We start from the raw sequence: 16,406 nt of genomic DNA, 5'->3' as shown, positions 1-16,406 counted from the left end.
GACTCTTATATTTCTTTAGAAAATATATCATACTGTTTACATAAAAAAAAAGACCAACTCTTGGTTACTTTTGACAAGTGATAGATTTAGTTGGTCAAAGCAGATTTTGATAAATCATAGGTCTATTTGTTTCAAGGAAAATAGTTCTCGGAAAATCATTCTCTTGATATTTGACCGAAAACTAATCAATATATAGAAAATATAAAGAAAACATTTTCCATGTATTGAAAACAACAATCCTAATAGGGGAAAATGACTTTCTTTTCAATAAAAAGGAAATAATTTCCCTTAAATTACTAAACAAATTACAACTAACAACTTTCCTTGAAAATGATTTTCATAAAAAAATATTTCTTTTATCATGAAATTTTCAATTAAACAATCACATCCTATGGACAAAATTATCAATAACTTGAAGGAAATTGACAATTTACCAATGAAGTCATCCATAACACAATATGAAGTTATTGACGATAGCCTTGAAGTTTCTTGATAAAATCATCAATATTGACAACAAATAATCAACACAAAGATAATTGTAGGATGGTTCTTATATATGATGGTTAAGAAATTATTTTTTCAAATTTAGTAACCATCATATATAACAAAATTGTCCCATCCCTCAATCAATGAAAGAACTTAACATTCTTACAAATTTTATCTTTATATTTAATTTTCTGAAATTTATCTTTTCCACGATTTAATTATCTTTCAATTCCTATAAATCAATTAAATTCCAACGTCGTATTTGGTGTCGCATTTTATTGTCAATTTCCAACAAAGCTTTTATATCATCGGGCTCTATCATCTAAAATCCGTCGAAGCGTATCGCTTCCTTGTGTTCCAATTATACAACTCTTATTCGGAATCAACACAGAACCCATCTTCTCTTAATCAAAACCGAAGAACGAATTTTGATAAAAAGAAATTTCGTCGATTGGGACACATTTCAACAAAACACATATGTTGCCTTTTCTTCTTTTTTACCATTCTAATAATCTCGCTTTCAATTTCGAACAAGAAGGCCCCCAATTCGTCCTATTCAGATGCATCTAATCAAGCTCTATTCGTACAGATCACAATATCCATCGCGGGTCCAACATTTGACCACCCAACCGGATGCCTTCTCTCTTGCTGGAGAATTCTAGCCTGTCCACTTCTTATTTTCGTTCCTTTTTTCTCCTTTTGTTCTCTCTCTCTATATATTCACATATATATACATATATTATGATCGAGTCTTTGATGGCAGATTGAGCTTTTCCTACCCCAAGAAAGTTCCCATAAGGATCCCCATAATGTATGACTCAGTCATAGTGGGACGTCGTATTGGCGTGACATTTTAGGTACTACTCGTAGGAATTTTAAAGACGAAGTAGATATTCGAATCTGGTGGGTGAAAAGTAGGGAGGAGAACCCCCAGTATTTGGCAACCTCACATCAACCGAAAAACGTCCTTGTCCGCTGCAGCGGGAGTACATTCCTGCATCGTCACTTCCACCCCTACGCTTCTTCTTCTTGCCAGAATTAGCAGTAACTTGGGCATAAAATTTTCCACATACGATCGCCAGTTCCTTAATTTGTTGCGCTACTTTCGAATCTTGTATATCTGGTAAGTGTTCACAAGGCCTACGCCGACACCGATGCCAACAGGCCCAACCTTATTTTATTAAGTGGGGTTTAAGCACATGGATGCTACGGAAAAATAGTCCAAAAAGTCATAAATTTGTTGTACATTTCTAATTCAATCTTAAATTTTTCAATTTTATTAGTTGAGTCCTAAATTTTTTCCATGTTTTACCGATTGAACCCATCCGACCAAATTTGATTGGAAATTGATGACGTGGTCGCTAACAATCCTATATTGTACAACATTAACGTTGACATTAACGTCGCCAACGAGGATCGCTGTCCGGCCCTTGCTTGGACTAGATTTAAGGGCATCATCAATCTTGTCTAATTGGGGGATGCCGAATACCCTCGCTTTGGCCTAGATGAGGGCAACTAGGGCTAGCGAGGGTATCACAACCCTCACCCAGAGCTAGCGAGGATCAACCAACGAACCTCGCCAATCCTCAAGCCTAGAGCTGGCCTTAATGTCAAACAAGAAAAAAAAAATGAAAAAGAAGAGAAAAAACCAAAAGAATTATTAAAATTTTGAAAAAATTATTTAACAATGCCCACGTTGATGTCGACCATGCTATATAGGATTGTCAGTAATCACGTTATCGATTTTTTTGTCAAAATTCGCTAGATAAACTTAATTAGCAAAATATAAAAATATTTATGACTCAATTGATAAAATTGAAAGATTTAAAAGTGAATTGATCAAAGCACAATAAGTTTAAGACTTGTTTTGATCCTCCATGAACCCTAAGGTTGCATTTGGTCATCCAAATTTGGATTGGGATAGGATAGGATCAGGCGGTATTTGAAATGCTCCAAATGTCATTCGGATGGTAGAAAATCTCATCATATATTTGATATAATTTATGATTGGATTCAAAATCTTTGAAAATGCTGTAAAGAAGATTTATGAAATTAAAAAAGCTGTTCGTTTTTCCACCACAACCATTTCAGCAAACGCCATTAGGGAAGAGCATGAAAAACGTTTCCTCCATTGATGGGAATGGACACATCCAGCAAATTGGACTTGGTCCAAATCGGCTGCAATTGTTTTTTTCCTTGGAGTCTCAGTTGTGGCTTTCTGAAATGAACTGAGGAGGTTCTGCGGTTGTGTGAGGGTGGGTGTGAAAGAGAGATGCCAAGAGGACGACACGCTGCAGCTCTCATGTCTACTGCTCTCTCTGTCTTTAGTGCTTGATTTGGTATTCCCTGTGCTTTGAATCTCTCGGGAACTGAATTACATTCGTTTGAAAGACAACTAGTTGTAGAAAACACAAAAGAGCATGGTATAAACAGTAGCGAGTAAATAGCCTTGGAGATAAGCAAGAAAACATATCATTGGATGCCATGAGGTTGTGGCCGGAAGGGACAAGGAGAGAATTGACAATGAAGATGGACAGGTTGTAAGGGATGATCTTGATGGGCTCGAGGAGGGCATCCTTGGAGAGGGAGCAAGTGACAGAGGAGTGATTGATCAAGATGGCGCCGGTGGAGGGTTGCATGTGATGTTGATGGGGCTATGGTCATTGTGTTATTTTCAATTTTTCTTATCTAATTCGGGTTTATCCAACCCCCTACCCTAGATTTTTTATCCAGTATTTTATCCAAATCTATCAGGGTTTATGTGGTTCAGAGGACTTCATTAAATACCAAATATGATAATTTGTTATCTTATCTTGACATAAATTCGAACTACCAAACGTGCAGTCTAAATATTCCATATCTTTGGTTAGGGTCTTCATTCTGCGCCCTACCTGTCGTTCCGTTGCCTCTTTTAACCAACGTTTTCTATCTCTTGCTCGCAACCGATCAACTTTATTGGTGGGACGTTCAAAAGTTTCCGTTCGACGTGACCAAATCATCCTCTATCTTATCCCCAGTTAGGCAGAGGGCATCTTTCCCCCGAATAGATTCGTTCACGATCTTCGTCTTACGAAACGTTCTCATCTCCTCCCTCACTCACTTTGCACACAAAGTCGATGTTCATCGCCTCACACTCCACTTCATAAAAGCATGGCAGGCCTTACCCCTGCCTTTTAAAAGCTTTCCGTTAAACTTTAAGTGGCATTCAAAAATTGCACCAAAGCCTAGATTCTCACCAAAGAGTAGCTTTGGCTCCCCTGAAGTTCGAGTTTCTGGTTTAACACTTGCTTGATTTTCATCTACCAGGACTAGATCATCTGTAGGAACGCAACATACACTGAGATAACGACATGTAGTATACGTCTTGTCAGTTCGTCCAAGATCGTAGCATAAAAAATGGGGACTCGAAGTCGAACCCACGGCGTAACCCTCTGGTTAAAAGGAGGTCCTTTTTTTCTCTCGTGACGGCACGACGTTAGATTTTGCTTTATCTCTCTGTTACTGCTTAGTTTCTTCACGTTCTTATGATAAGCTTGTTAGTTGCTTTTTTCACTCTAATTATGTGTTGGTTGTGGGAGTTTGGAACTAAGGGTGTGCGTAACAAAATTTCTAAAATAGAAATTAATTTCTGGTTAGAAATTGAGAAATTAAAATTTTAGCTTTCAATTTCTTCTTCAAATCTATTTCTGGAATATAAATCTATTTCACAAATAGAAAAATCAAATTGCGTTATCAAATGGATTTCTGTTCCAAACTCGTTCCGGGGAATAAAGAAATTAAGAAGTATAAATTTTATCATACGCGCCATAAATGAATGAGAAATCAGCACGAGGAGACAAGAAAATGAAAGGAAGATGAGTTCAAGGTGGCAAGCACGGAAGACACATGGGAAGTTAATAGGAGTTTGGGTGATGGAGTTAGCGAGAGAGACGGGAGAGCCATGCCAAGAACTAAGAAGTTACAGCTTGGGGGAGACAGGTGCATTTCTCATTGGGTTAGGCTTTCTGCTACAACAACACTCTTGACTCTCAGAGGGCGGGATAAGAATAGTAGGAATGTCAAAATTTTCATACAATACATTTTGAGTACCAAATTTTTTTTTTTCTCATTTAAGTACATAAATTTAAAAAATCGATCATTCGAGTGCCAATTCCAATTTGCCTCACCAAATAATCAGACATGAATGTTGGTTGTCTGGCGTGGCTTCATCGGTGTTGACGTGGACAATTTTCTATTTTTTATTTTATTTTTTTATTTTTTCTTTAGGGGTGATGAGTTGGCCGCGAAATCCTTGCCCTCAATCACGAAGGCCTTGGGTAAGGGCGTTGTGGCCTTGTTGGCAGCTAGCAATTCCACTTGTGGCTGCCTAGAGCCGGCAAGGGCCCTTGCGACTGAGGGCCATCAAGCCGAGAGTGGGAGAAGGTTTCACGACCAGTGAGGGTCGCTAGTGACCCTCGCCAATCCAAAAATAAAAAATAAAAAATTAAAAAAAAATCACATAGGATGATTTGTCGAATTTGGTACTCAAGTAATCAATTTTACTCCAATGTGACATTTAAGTGAGCTAAGAAAATATTATTACACTCAAGTAAGTATCATACGAAATTTTTGACACTTCTACTATTCCTACCTTTTCAATTTCTTGGCACTTTTTCTTTCAATTCATCTCAATTCAACACATTTCAATTCCTTGTAGTTTTTCTTTTCAATTCATTTGGGGAAACTATTTTTCCGGAATTGATACTTTGGACTTTCACTAGTTTAATTTGCAGAAAATGGCTAGTCAATGGACATTACGTTCCAGTTAGTAAAAACATTCATGCATAAGTTAGGAAAGTAAATTCTTAAATCTGAAGAAACAAAAAAAAAAAATAATGGAATTTTTCCTCTCAAGATTTTAATATTTTTATTTTATTTTATTGTTTCCTCTTCAAGCTCGTCAATTGAGGTCTGGCCTTGCTAACCTCTAGCGAGGCTCAAGCTCGTCGATCTAGCGAGGCTGAGCTCGCTGGTTTGTGCCTGTGGCTAATAATCGATTGTCACGAGGCTTGATAGCCAATGGAAGGGAAGAAAAAAGGAAAATGAAATAAAATAAAAACCATTCAATTGATTTTTTGTCATGAGATAAAGTGATGCCCAAGAGGGGCACACTAGATTTAGGTGTGCCTAATCGAGTAAAACATTTAGAGGAAAATTGTCTAAGAAAAGCCTAAACATATTGCATTTTTATCAATTCAGTCATAAACCTTTTAGTTTTGTCAATTAAGTCCTAAATTTTTTTAACATTTTGTCAATTAAATTCATCCAACCAATTTTAACTGAAAATCGCTGATGTAGACATTGACAATCCTACATGACACTATCGACACTGACGTGAACAATTTTTAATAATGTTTTTCGATTATTTATTTTAGACCAGGCAAGGACATTATGGCCCTTGCCAGGCATAAAGCAAGGATGTTGACCCTTGCCTAGATTTAGGGGTGAGCATGGTCTGGGTAAATGGTTCTCACCCTAAAATCGGGAATCACTCACCAAGGATTAGGTCTAAAAATTGAAACTGAAACCGTCTTTTAGTTCCACGGACCATTTTAAGAACTAGACTGCTAGTTGGATCGGGTTCGGTCCGGTCGATTTCCGTGGGATCTATGGAATTTGTTCCATTAAGCTTTGCGCACTCAATGGAACATTTTCTAGCAAGCCAAAGTAAAACAAAAGAGAACAAAATTTTTTTATTCTTAATTACAAGATTAGTAAAAAATTGGATTCATGTTAAAAGTTGAGAATTGATAACACTAGGTCAATGGGCGTTGAGCTTGAGAGTTGAAGTCGTGAGTGAAAGATAGAGAGACGACTCATACGAGGTAAAAGTGAAATAAAATGAGCACTCAATTAATGGATGTTAAGCTTAAAAATAGGAATTTTAGGGTTTTTATTATTCTTGAATGTTTTTTTTTTTTTTTGTGGGAAAATTTTCTTAAAATTAAATATATATTTATATATCACCGGGCCGGTCAAAGTGAGTTGATGGACAACTCCACATCTAGAACTAGGAACTAGAGGGTATCCACGAGTTCCAATAAATTGAAACCGAAACCGAATCGCTTCCCTTAGGAACTGTCGATTCTAGTCCAGTTCGATCCAGTTTCAACCATTCCCGGTTCTTTTGCATATTTCTACCTAGATCTAGGCAAGGGCTCGACACCTTCACTTGTGGCCGATGAGAGTATAGAGGCCCTCATTGGCCAGAGATGTAAAAAACAAAACAAAGAAATAAAAGGGAAAGGAAACATATAAAAATTATTAAAAATTAACAAAAATAAAATTATTAAAAATTATCCTTATTAATGTCATTCGCGCCGCATAAGATAGTCAACATCTACGTTAGTAATTTTCGACCAAAATTGATTAGATAAATTCAATTGGCAAGATATAAAGCGACTTAGAATTCAACTGGAAAAAAAAATTAGAACTGAATTGATAAAATATAAAATGATTTAGAATTCAATTAATAAAATTAAAAGGTTGAAAATTGAATGAGTAAAAGTTCAATAAAATTCAAGACTTTTTAGATAATTTCTCTTAATATAGAGCAACGACCAGGACCTCTCTCCTCATCACGGTGGTGCGCGTGTGCCATCATCATGAAGCGTGGACCCTTGCCTAAAATCATGGCCCGCCCTGCCCTCGCAGAGCGACGGCTTTAGCCATCGCCGCCGCCCTTCTCTCCGGAGGTGCGCACGCCTCCTCTTACTTTCTTAATATGAAAATTTCCATGTCCTTACCTAACTCTGGCGGACCGTCTGCACGGCTCCGTCAGTGCCCTTTCCCGTGTGGGCATTGCGGCGTCACGAGCTCCCATTGAAATGACAGGCATGTGATTTAGACCGTTCAATTTGCACAAATCAAGCAACGTGTTTCGCTGCTTGTAGAATATGTTCCACGACCATGGTATGAACTCTCAAGCCCGCTTCCATAGTCGTCAATATCTTCCAATCCTTCGTGACTGTATTTAAGTTCCCTTTATTTCGCTTGAAAATATTCTCTCAATTTTCCGACATTTGAATTATTCAGGATAATAAATTAATGGAATTATTTTCTTAATTAACGAGAAATTTATGTTTATATTTGAGAAAACACTTTCCTCTTTAAAAAATGTCAGAATTCATTTTCTAAATTTTGAATAGATATTGCATTTGGACTAAAACTCCACTACACTTTTGTATGGAAATCCAAACACTTGTTTCTCAACGATAGCAAATTCAAGTCTAGAGGCTAGGATTGAAATCATTGAGATCCTCGAGACTAAGCTTGGGACTAAAAAAGCGGGGCTTGGGACCCCATTACCCGACCTCGAGTCCATGAGGTTGGGCTTAGGAGAAGAGCGTCCGTGGTCAGGTCCTTGACACTCGCCCTAGAATTCGGCACCTTTGCCCACTCCCACCGCCCGTGCCCGGGTCCATCGTGGGGGGTGGAGGTGGAACCGGTCCATCGGGGCCAAAGAGCATGTCTCTTTTTCTTTTTTTTTGGGTCAGAAAAGAGCATCTCCGTTTTTTTTTTTTTTTTTGGTCAAAGAAGAGCACGTCTCTTGACAACTTCATTTCCATAAAAGATCAAAGAGCATGCATTCATCTTCATGCCTATATAAAATAAACCGCCTGGTCGAATAGGGTTTCGTTCCGACCCCCTTCCCTCCCTCCCTCCCTCTCTCGGGTAAGTCCTCGATCGATCGATGAACGGTGAATTCCATTCCCCTTCTGCTCCGGCGAGCGTGCCGGCGAGCTCCTCCGCCGCAGGCCGGACCGGAGATTTCGCCGGCGCATTCCGCTCCGCGTTCCGGACGTTCCCTTCCTAAATTCTCGATGCTTTTTTTGATGTCGTTCCGACAGATTACGGCGCCGGTTCCCGCGTTCGGGCGTCGCCGAATCGGTCTCCGGCGAATGGAGGAGCCGGGGCAGGTCAGGCGGGCCCTGATGGACGCCGCCGCCGGCGCAATCGCCGGAGCGGTGTCGCGGACGGTGACGTCGCCGCTCGATGTCATCAAAATCCGATTTCAGGTTACGCTTTCGGAACGCCGGTTTGTTCTTTCTTGTTTTCTTTTGCCCTTTGTGTTCTGTTCGTCAGTGGGGAGCATGGGGTTTTAGCGCAATTGACGTTCGTTTCCGTGGTGCGAGCTGTGACGAGAGTTTGCTCCTGTGTCGGAGAGGATTGGCGGTTCGGGCAATGCTGAAGGTTCATTCTGTGTATCTTTGCAGGTTCAGCTGGAGCCGACATCGACGTGGGCTTTGGTGGGGAGTAATTTGCCCGCGAGGTCGAAGTATACGGGGATTTTCCAAGCGACGAAGGACATCTTCAGGGAGGAAGGTTTGCCGGTATGATACCTTGAGGTGCTAAATTTTCCCTTTATCAGTGGAAAATTTGTATCTTTACTCTGCGCTGATTAAGTTATTGCCATAGTTATTGCCATTGAATGCCGCTTCCCTTGATATATAAATTAGTGAATAAGACCATTCAGTAATTGGGTACTCGCAGGCTATTAAGGGCTATTAAGTTTCGTTTTGATGGAGTGAAAAGTAGCACCTGAGCTAATTGACCAATATGAAGATTGAGTGCAAGCTTGTGAAGACAGTAGGAGATTGATTTTGGCCTTGTTATTTTTATGGTCAAGTTTTGTTCATGTCTATGAGTGCCATGGAATTGTCCAGATGAATTAAATCAATCACAGTAGCAGATTGCCCTACTGTTATCACAGATATGATATGCTTTCAGTTTAAGAAAGTACTCAAAGCAAATGCATATAGGTTTGTAGAAAAAGTAGGTAGATTGTGAAGCTCTCACATTCTCCAGTCTTCTGACTTTATGTTAAGTTCATGAAGAGGCTACATGCCCTCTGAAATGACTTACTAGAGTGATGTGTGGAACATTTTTTTTTCGTTTTTCCTCATCTAATAGCCTGTGTAATAGGGTTTCTGGCGTGGCAATGTCCCAGCTTTACTAATGGTTGTGCCATATACAGCGATACAGTTTACAGTCTTGCAAAAACTGAAAACTATTGCAGCTGGTTCCTCAAAGGCAGGTACGTTACAGTTAACTACTGACTATCAGAACATTTTGCAATTCCTGATATTGAGTCAATTCCGTAATTTTTGAATCTAGCCAAAATGCCCTGGTTAATATATGGCTTAAAATTAATGATTACACGTCTATATGTAGATCTAGTAAATCCTGCATAACGATGTGCTGGTATATTATATTATTTTTGTTTGTCCCATTGTGCAAGCTTTTGCTTTTCCCGTATGTCTTGTCTCTCTAAAACATAATCTGCTTTTGTGATGCAGAGGATCAAGTGCATTTGAGTCCCTATTTGTCGTATCTCAGTGGGGCATTGGCTGGTTGTGCAGCTACAGTTGGTTCGTATCCGTTCGATCTCCTAAGAACAATATTAGCTTCGCAAGGTGAACCTAAGGTAGAGCTTCTCTTATAGGATAGGACATAGGACATTCTGTTTCTGTTAGCATTTTTTTAAGTCGACAAGAAATATAGTTTACATGTATACCTGTTTGTTTAGGAAATGGTTGAATTATTATCATAGAGAGCAGAAATCATTTCTCAGTGCTGGCAGTAGTTACTTCTTCACATTCTTTTATTTTTCTTTGGAAGACCTAACATAAATGATAGTAGTCATCCTGGAGAAAGATGCTGGGTGCGTGATTGAGAAACATCTGAAGATTGCTGGTGAATTCCCGCTAGGGATCATGTGAAAAGTAATGGTCTACACTGATTAATAAACAAGGACAGTGCTGTGACCTCTCTTTGTGTAGTTTGAACTTCTACATGCACTGTTTCTCATGAGAAATTGTTGGTTCTCTTCTCTAAAATTTGTCTTGGAAATCAATTGCTATTGCATAGCTACTGCCTGTATGTGGATACCCATGCAAAAGGGTTCCGGTTTTTTGTGGATTTTGGTCACATTTTACAAAGATCTGAGGCTTTAGTAGGTAATTGGTGGCTTTGACATGTGGTTCTATGCATGTAGGTATACCCGAACATGAGATCTGCACTTCTGGATATACTCAGAAATCGTGGGTTTCGAGGATTGTATGCTGGATTAACTCCAACACTTATTGAGATTGTTCCATATGCTGGCCTGCAGTTTGGCACATATGATACATTTAAGCGCTGGGCAATGGTATGGACATTGTTTTCTATTTTTTTCATAATCTCCTATTGTAGGAGACTATTCTGTTAAAACAATTTTAAATGCTCAGAAAATAATCTACATTAGTATCGAGGCATTATACTCACATTGAATATAATGCATTTTCCATGTATTAAGAGATTATTTTTTTCTTTTTCTTCTCTTTGTTCGGGTGGGGGTTGTTTTCACTTTTGTCTTTGAGACCCAGAGGAGTAGTGGTATTTAGCTTTTATTAGCTTTCCTTTCTTTTCTTTATGCTGATTTTAGTTACATTAATGATGGTTGTTGGTTGTTTGTAGAAGTATTTAATGTCAGTTGCTAGGGAGTTAGGAGTGCCATGTTCCAAAATATTGGGGGAGCTAATTGGATGTTCTCTCCTTTCTTTTGGCTGTGTAAGTTCAGTATGTGTAATAAGTTTTCTTCTTCCATGTGTAGGATTGGAACCATAACAGATCCTCCAAAACAGGCTTACAGAGCCAGGATGATAGCCTTTCGAGTTTTCAGCTTTTTCTTTGTGGGTTAGCTGCTGGGACATGTGCCAAACTTGTCTGTCATCCTCTGGATGTTGTCAAGAAGAGATTCCAGGTATATATCTTCTTAAAACTGCCAAAACTTCAGCATTCAGCATACTTTAGGTCCAGTTAGCGTTGAGGTCTCTCAATACATATACCCAATTAGCGGCCAATGACTTTGTTTGGAATGTTTGACCCTGGAATCATTTGACTGGCACCAGATTACTTGGATTATGACATTTTCATTATGGAAAAATATAGTAATGCTTGACAGTACAGGCATACTTCATGCTATTAGACATCAGTCTGTAATTTTTTTCAACTGGCTTGCAGATTGAGGGACTTCCAAGGCATCCGAGATATGGGGCTCGAGTCGAGCCAAGTACTTACCGGAATATGTTTGATGCTCTAAACCGAATCCCACGGTTGGAGGGTTGGTCAGGTCTTTATAAGGGCATAGTCCCTTCTACCATCAAGGCTGCACCAGCTGGCGCTGTAACATTTTTTGTTTTTGAATTAACATCGCATTGGTTTGAGTCAACTTATAGCTGATTCTTTTCTTTACTTTTTTTTTTTTACCTTTTTTTATTCATTTTTAAGATATAGATGTTCATATTTTCCCCATTATTCTTTTCCCTTAATAGATATGTCAATGTCCCCCACCCCAGGGAAGGGGCTAAATTTTTTCTAAAATAGTCAATAGTGTCCAATGCAGAGGTTCCAATCGTGATGTAAGGCAACTATAAAGATATGTCGAGTCGCGCGCAGTAGGCAAATCTTTTGCTTTTGACATCTTTAGATACTGTGCTGCACATTTTTCAGAGGATGTTGTAAAGTTTCTTGAAGATTGATCGAGGTAAAGAAATGATCTGCTTATCGTCTCCTACTTATGACTTTGTGCAATGCCCGGCACCATCACCAACGCTCTTGGAGTGATTGATAAGCTATTAAGCATTGACACTCTCAAGAACCTTTCATGTCTTGTCGGACATTTAGACATGTATTGACGCTCGATCAGTATATATTAGAAAATTCACATGATCAACTTTTTCTCCATTTTCCAACACTCGAGTCTAGAAGATCGGTATTCCAATATGTAATTTAGACATGCATGAGGTTGATTTTTTTCCTCCAAGTTTTAAGGATTATTGGAATAGAGTTGAATTTGTTAAATTAAAACAAAGAATAATATTAAGAAATGATATATTAATATTTTTAATGTAAATTCATTTTGAACTTTTTATTAATATTTATTTATTTGTGAATTTGAATCAAATTAATTTTAAAAATGATAACTTATGATATATATATAAATATATCTTTAATATATAACATGTTTTAACGTATTTAATTTAATTTTTTTTATTTAGAAATGATGTATCGGCATATCATATCTTATCGCGTCGCGTGTTAATGTTGACACTACTAAGTTGACAAGTTTGGTCCAGAAAATCATGGCCTTATCTAGCAATGCACAATTTACACAGGAGAATGTTTGGCCTTGGATGCCAAAAAAAATGAATGAACCTTGAAATTTTTGGAGTCGGTTTTATGTCCCCGACGTGTCAAAGGACAGATCAGTTCTATAAACGGAAACCATACAAAAATTCTCTCGACATCAGCAAACATGCCATAAACAGACTTGTACACTGATACGATGACTATGAAGACAACTATGCCCGGTATAGAAGGTGTATCCGTCATTCCATCATCTATTATTTAAGGAAAATTGCCTGATAATACACGAGCTTAGTTTCAAAGTCCATGGGGACCGTCAACTGTCCTTATTGGCACTCCCTTTGCTGCTGTCTTCTGGAGGCAGTGACACAAACTGCAGGATCTTCTGAACACGTGCGACATCCACCCGAAAATTCTCTGCAATCTGCTGGATGTCCATCGGGCCGTCATGATTGTCGGCTTTCCCTTGATGCAAGAGGATGATTTGGCGGACCTGTGCTATATTGAGAGTCCCCTCGGGCACTGGCCGCTCCTCATATCTACCAGAATCTGGTTTTGTGTTTCGTAGTTTTGGCATCGGCCTATTGTACTTTTCCACCACGAAGGCCTGTTTGCATATTTGAAGGAAGATATCAGTGAAGTTGCAAAATCAATGCAGGGGAAATACTCACTTAAGATACACGAGTAATGTGATGGTAGACTGTATAACAAGATAAGGTAGGCTGTATGTCAATTCAAAAGAAGAAAACTCAAGCAATTTGTATCGCCTTTCAGAGAAAGCAGGAATGCTGTAATGCAGGAAGATGGTCAAAGAGGTTCTCTTCTGTTTTCCTTTTACTGAGCAGAAAAGATGTATGAGGCCAATGAGTAATATTCTATGGTCAATACGTCAAATGAAGTTGGAGCCTCGCAAGCATCATTAGCCTCATTAGTTGGCAAATTCATGAGTCAGATATACCTAGTCTCTAACAGATTAGTTCCAAACGACTTATGTATCATCCGAAGTATGTGTCCATAACTAAAGTTTAGAAACGGATAGTGGACTAAGTGAGCACACGAGGAGCAACAAGAAAAAGAGTAACTCCATTAACATCCTAAAGCAATGCTGCACCACATAATTAGCAAGGAAGACACAATGAGTTAATCATGCCTTCCAGCAAGTAAAAGAGGCAAGCAAATACCCATTTCTACTGCCATCCAGCTACCTAAAACTCAGTGAACTTTTTCCTAAAAGACAATAAGAGCGCATTTGATAACTATTTTCTTCCCAAGAATAATTTCTACTTAAAAATGATTCTTTTTTATTTTATTTCCTAGATGAGTTTTTAAGTATTTGAAGACATTTGATAACTGTCTAAAATTTCTATTTCCGGGATAGAAATGCGTTTGATAAAATCTCAAATTCTTTTGTGAATTAGAATTTCTTTTAATTTTTTAAATACTTTTATTATATTTTTCTCTTTTTTTCTTTTCTTATTTCTCTTTTTTTCTTTTTCTTTTTCCATCCCTCTTCTTCTTCTCCAGCCAGTCACCAGCCAGCATGGCCCACAATCTGCTGGGTGAGATCCGATGAGGCTCGACCATGCCCAGCAGGCATGAGGCCGGCCTCGCCCTAGCCTAGCGAGGCCAAATCTCATGGCAGATGGCAATGAGGCCCATCTCCCAGCCAGCATGAGACAGACCCTTGCCACCAATGAGGTCGTCGGACCTTGCCCAACCGGTGGTTGGCTAGGATAGGCTCCGGCAAGGTTGCCAACCATCGTGGTGGCCAGCAACCGGCAATGAGGAAGAAGAAGAGAAAATAAAAGAAAGAAAAAAAAAAAAATTGGCTTGATTCTGGAATTATTCTTGGGAACAAAAAAACAGCTTTATTCTACTTTTTGATTTTATTTCAAATCCATTCCTGGGAACAAATTTGTTCTTGAAAACGAAAAAAGTTACCAAACGGATTTCTGTTTCAGAAAAGAAAATTATAGAATCAGTTACTATTTGATTGGTTAACAAAAAACCCTAAGACTCCTGTAAAGATACTTCAAGTGGCACCATAGTGAGTGTCAAAGGGGGAAAGGTTTGAAAGGTAGTTCACTTTATCGAAGGAGTGAGTTACTCGAGTGTGATATTAACTTTCAGTCAAGTCAAGAATTGTATCAAAGCTGTATTGTGCCCTCTATATTATTAGTTCACAAGAAAAGGTTTGGTACATACCGCTCCTACAGTTAGTGAGCAGAATGAGGATAACACACTTCACAATCATCAACAATTACAGAAAGAAAATCAACTTACGAACCTCACCCATCTCAGGTTTGCCTCCAGGTTTTGATTGAATTCGACCCACCATCTGGCCAAGCATAGTATCATACTGGGGATCGCGTTCTTCAAGGACATTATCCGCATTAGCTTTAGCTGCCGCATCTACAACATTCCAATGCATTTCTTTCATCAGTCTTATAGCATACAATCAGATGATCACGATTTCGACCAAATGCAAATGCAAATGCAAAGAGGGGTTGTCAGCCGATCGCTTGAGACCTTAAAGAGACATTCTTTATCCACAACGATGAAGATATGCAGGAAAATCACATCATTTTAGAGTCCGAGGATGAGAACATGATTCAGAACACCAACTGAATAGAATTAGAACATGCCAACAACATTATGTTAAGCCCAAGAACCACTCAATAAACGCAAGTTCGACAATTCCATTGGAAAAGCGGAAACAGAATCGATCGACCATCTCTCCCATAACCTTTTCTTGAAGAAACAAATAGCTAAACGCCATCAAGTGCCCGATAACCAGCAATCAGTATCGCCTACTCTTTAGCCCCACGAAACAAGAACAAAGACTACTTTCTGCTCTTCTTTTCAGTCAGAAAGAATGAACAAAGAACGCGGGTAACTCCATCGACATTTCTCAGGTAAGCAATCTCAAGCAAACAAACAATGCCCAGAAGCAACATTGCAAGCAGACAACCAAAACCAGCTCGCGAAGAAAGAAAGAGAGAGAGAGAGAAAATCTCTCCCCCTAAGAAAATCAAGAAAATTTGGAGAGAAACCGACCCGGGGGGTCTAGGGCGCGGGACGTAACCTGAGGCGGCGACCGGCGAGTCGGCGGGCGGCCGGCCGCGCATCGGCGGCGCGCTTCGGTTGGGGAGGCGGGGCCACGTCGGAACCCGGCGGCGCCTTGATCCTTCCAGCTGCTCGACGAAATGCCTGACCCATCTCCCGCTCCCGGCTCGCTTCGGGCGGCGCCCCACCAGAAATTCGTTCCGACGGAAGGCAATGGAGCCTCGCCAAAGCAGCAAAGGGAGCTCACGCTCGATCACTTCAACCAGAAAGATCAGAGCTTTTGGCGATTCTCTGCACTTAGAGAGAGAGAGGGGCGCCCTTCTGAACGGGAGATTCGCAAGCCACGTAGATTCAACACCGCCGCTTTCTTGAATGAAGACATTTTCTATGTGTCACACGTTAGGCTTTTGATGAATTTCCTCCCTCAAAATTCAAGAATTGAAAAATATTTTTAAAAAAATTGATCCATATTGCTCACAGAAATGGATAAACCTAACTAGTTTCATTATCCACAAAGATAGTCATAAATTGCGATAATGAAAATGCTTTTTGATTAACTAATTTTTCTAAGTAACATAATCAATTATTTTTTGAAAATATGTATTTCCAATCTTGAGGTCTTCATGAAAAAAACGTGCCCTTAATGAAATCGACAATTAATTCTTTTTTGGCTTTGATTTCAATCG

At 39.2% G+C, this 16,406-nt stretch overlaps 2 protein-coding genes across 2 annotated transcripts; one reads left to right on the top strand and one right to left on the bottom strand.

The window, feature by feature from the left end:
* The first annotated feature begins 8,104 nt into the window (after positions 1-8,104).
* Positions 8,105-12,082, top strand: LOC104415127 (mitochondrial thiamine diphosphate carrier 2). The gene is made up of 8 exons (XM_010026384.3): positions 8,105-8,199; positions 8,376-8,543; positions 8,742-8,858; positions 9,451-9,562; positions 9,825-9,952; positions 10,523-10,675; positions 11,120-11,269; positions 11,530-12,082. The coding sequence occupies exons 2-8, from the start codon at positions 8,427-8,429 to the stop codon at positions 11,746-11,748; spliced, it is 996 nt and encodes a 331-aa protein (XP_010024686.1). The 5' UTR covers positions 8,105-8,199; positions 8,376-8,426; the 3' UTR covers positions 11,749-12,082.
* A 608-nt stretch (positions 12,083-12,690) lies between these two features.
* LOC104415123 lies at positions 12,691-16,108 on the bottom strand. Its single transcript, XM_018861326.2, has 3 exons — positions 15,740-16,108; positions 14,942-15,066; positions 12,691-13,261 (listed from the first exon to the last, which is right to left on the bottom strand). The coding sequence occupies exons 1-3, from the start codon at positions 15,780-15,782 to the stop codon at positions 12,971-12,973; spliced, it is 459 nt and encodes a 152-aa protein (XP_018716871.2). The 5' UTR covers positions 15,783-16,108; the 3' UTR covers positions 12,691-12,970.
* Positions 16,109-16,406: the final 298 nt, after the last annotated feature.

Source organism: Eucalyptus grandis, chromosome 8, assembly GCF_016545825.1.
Source record: "Eucalyptus grandis isolate ANBG69807.140 chromosome 8, ASM1654582v1, whole genome shotgun sequence".
Classification (NCBI taxonomy): Eukaryota; Viridiplantae; Streptophyta; class Magnoliopsida; order Myrtales; family Myrtaceae; genus Eucalyptus; species Eucalyptus grandis.
This window is presented reverse-complemented; position numbering and strand designations above follow the sequence as displayed.

Coding starts and splice junctions, on each gene's coding strand:
- LOC104415123 (XM_018861326.2), bottom strand. CDS start 15,782: ATGCGCGGCCGGCCGCCCGCCGACTCGCCGGTCGCCGCCTCAG. Junction 15,067..15,739: donor CTCGCCGGTCGCCGCCTCAG/GTTACGTCCCGC, acceptor GGAATGTTGTAG/ATGCGGCAGCTAAAGCTAAT. Junction 13,262..14,941: donor GCAAACCTGAGATGGGTGAG/GTTCGTAAGTTG, acceptor ATATGCAAACAG/GCCTTCGTGGTGGAAAAGTA.
- LOC104415127 (XM_010026384.3), top strand. CDS start 8,427: ATGGAGGAGCCGGGGCAGGTCAGGCGGGCCCTGATGGACGCCGCCGCC. Junction 8,544..8,741: donor TCATCAAAATCCGATTTCAG/GTTACGCTTTCG, acceptor GTATCTTTGCAG/GTTCAGCTGGAGCCGACATC. Junction 9,953..10,522: donor CTTCGCAAGGTGAACCTAAG/GTAGAGCTTCTC, acceptor CTATGCATGTAG/GTATACCCGAACATGAGATC.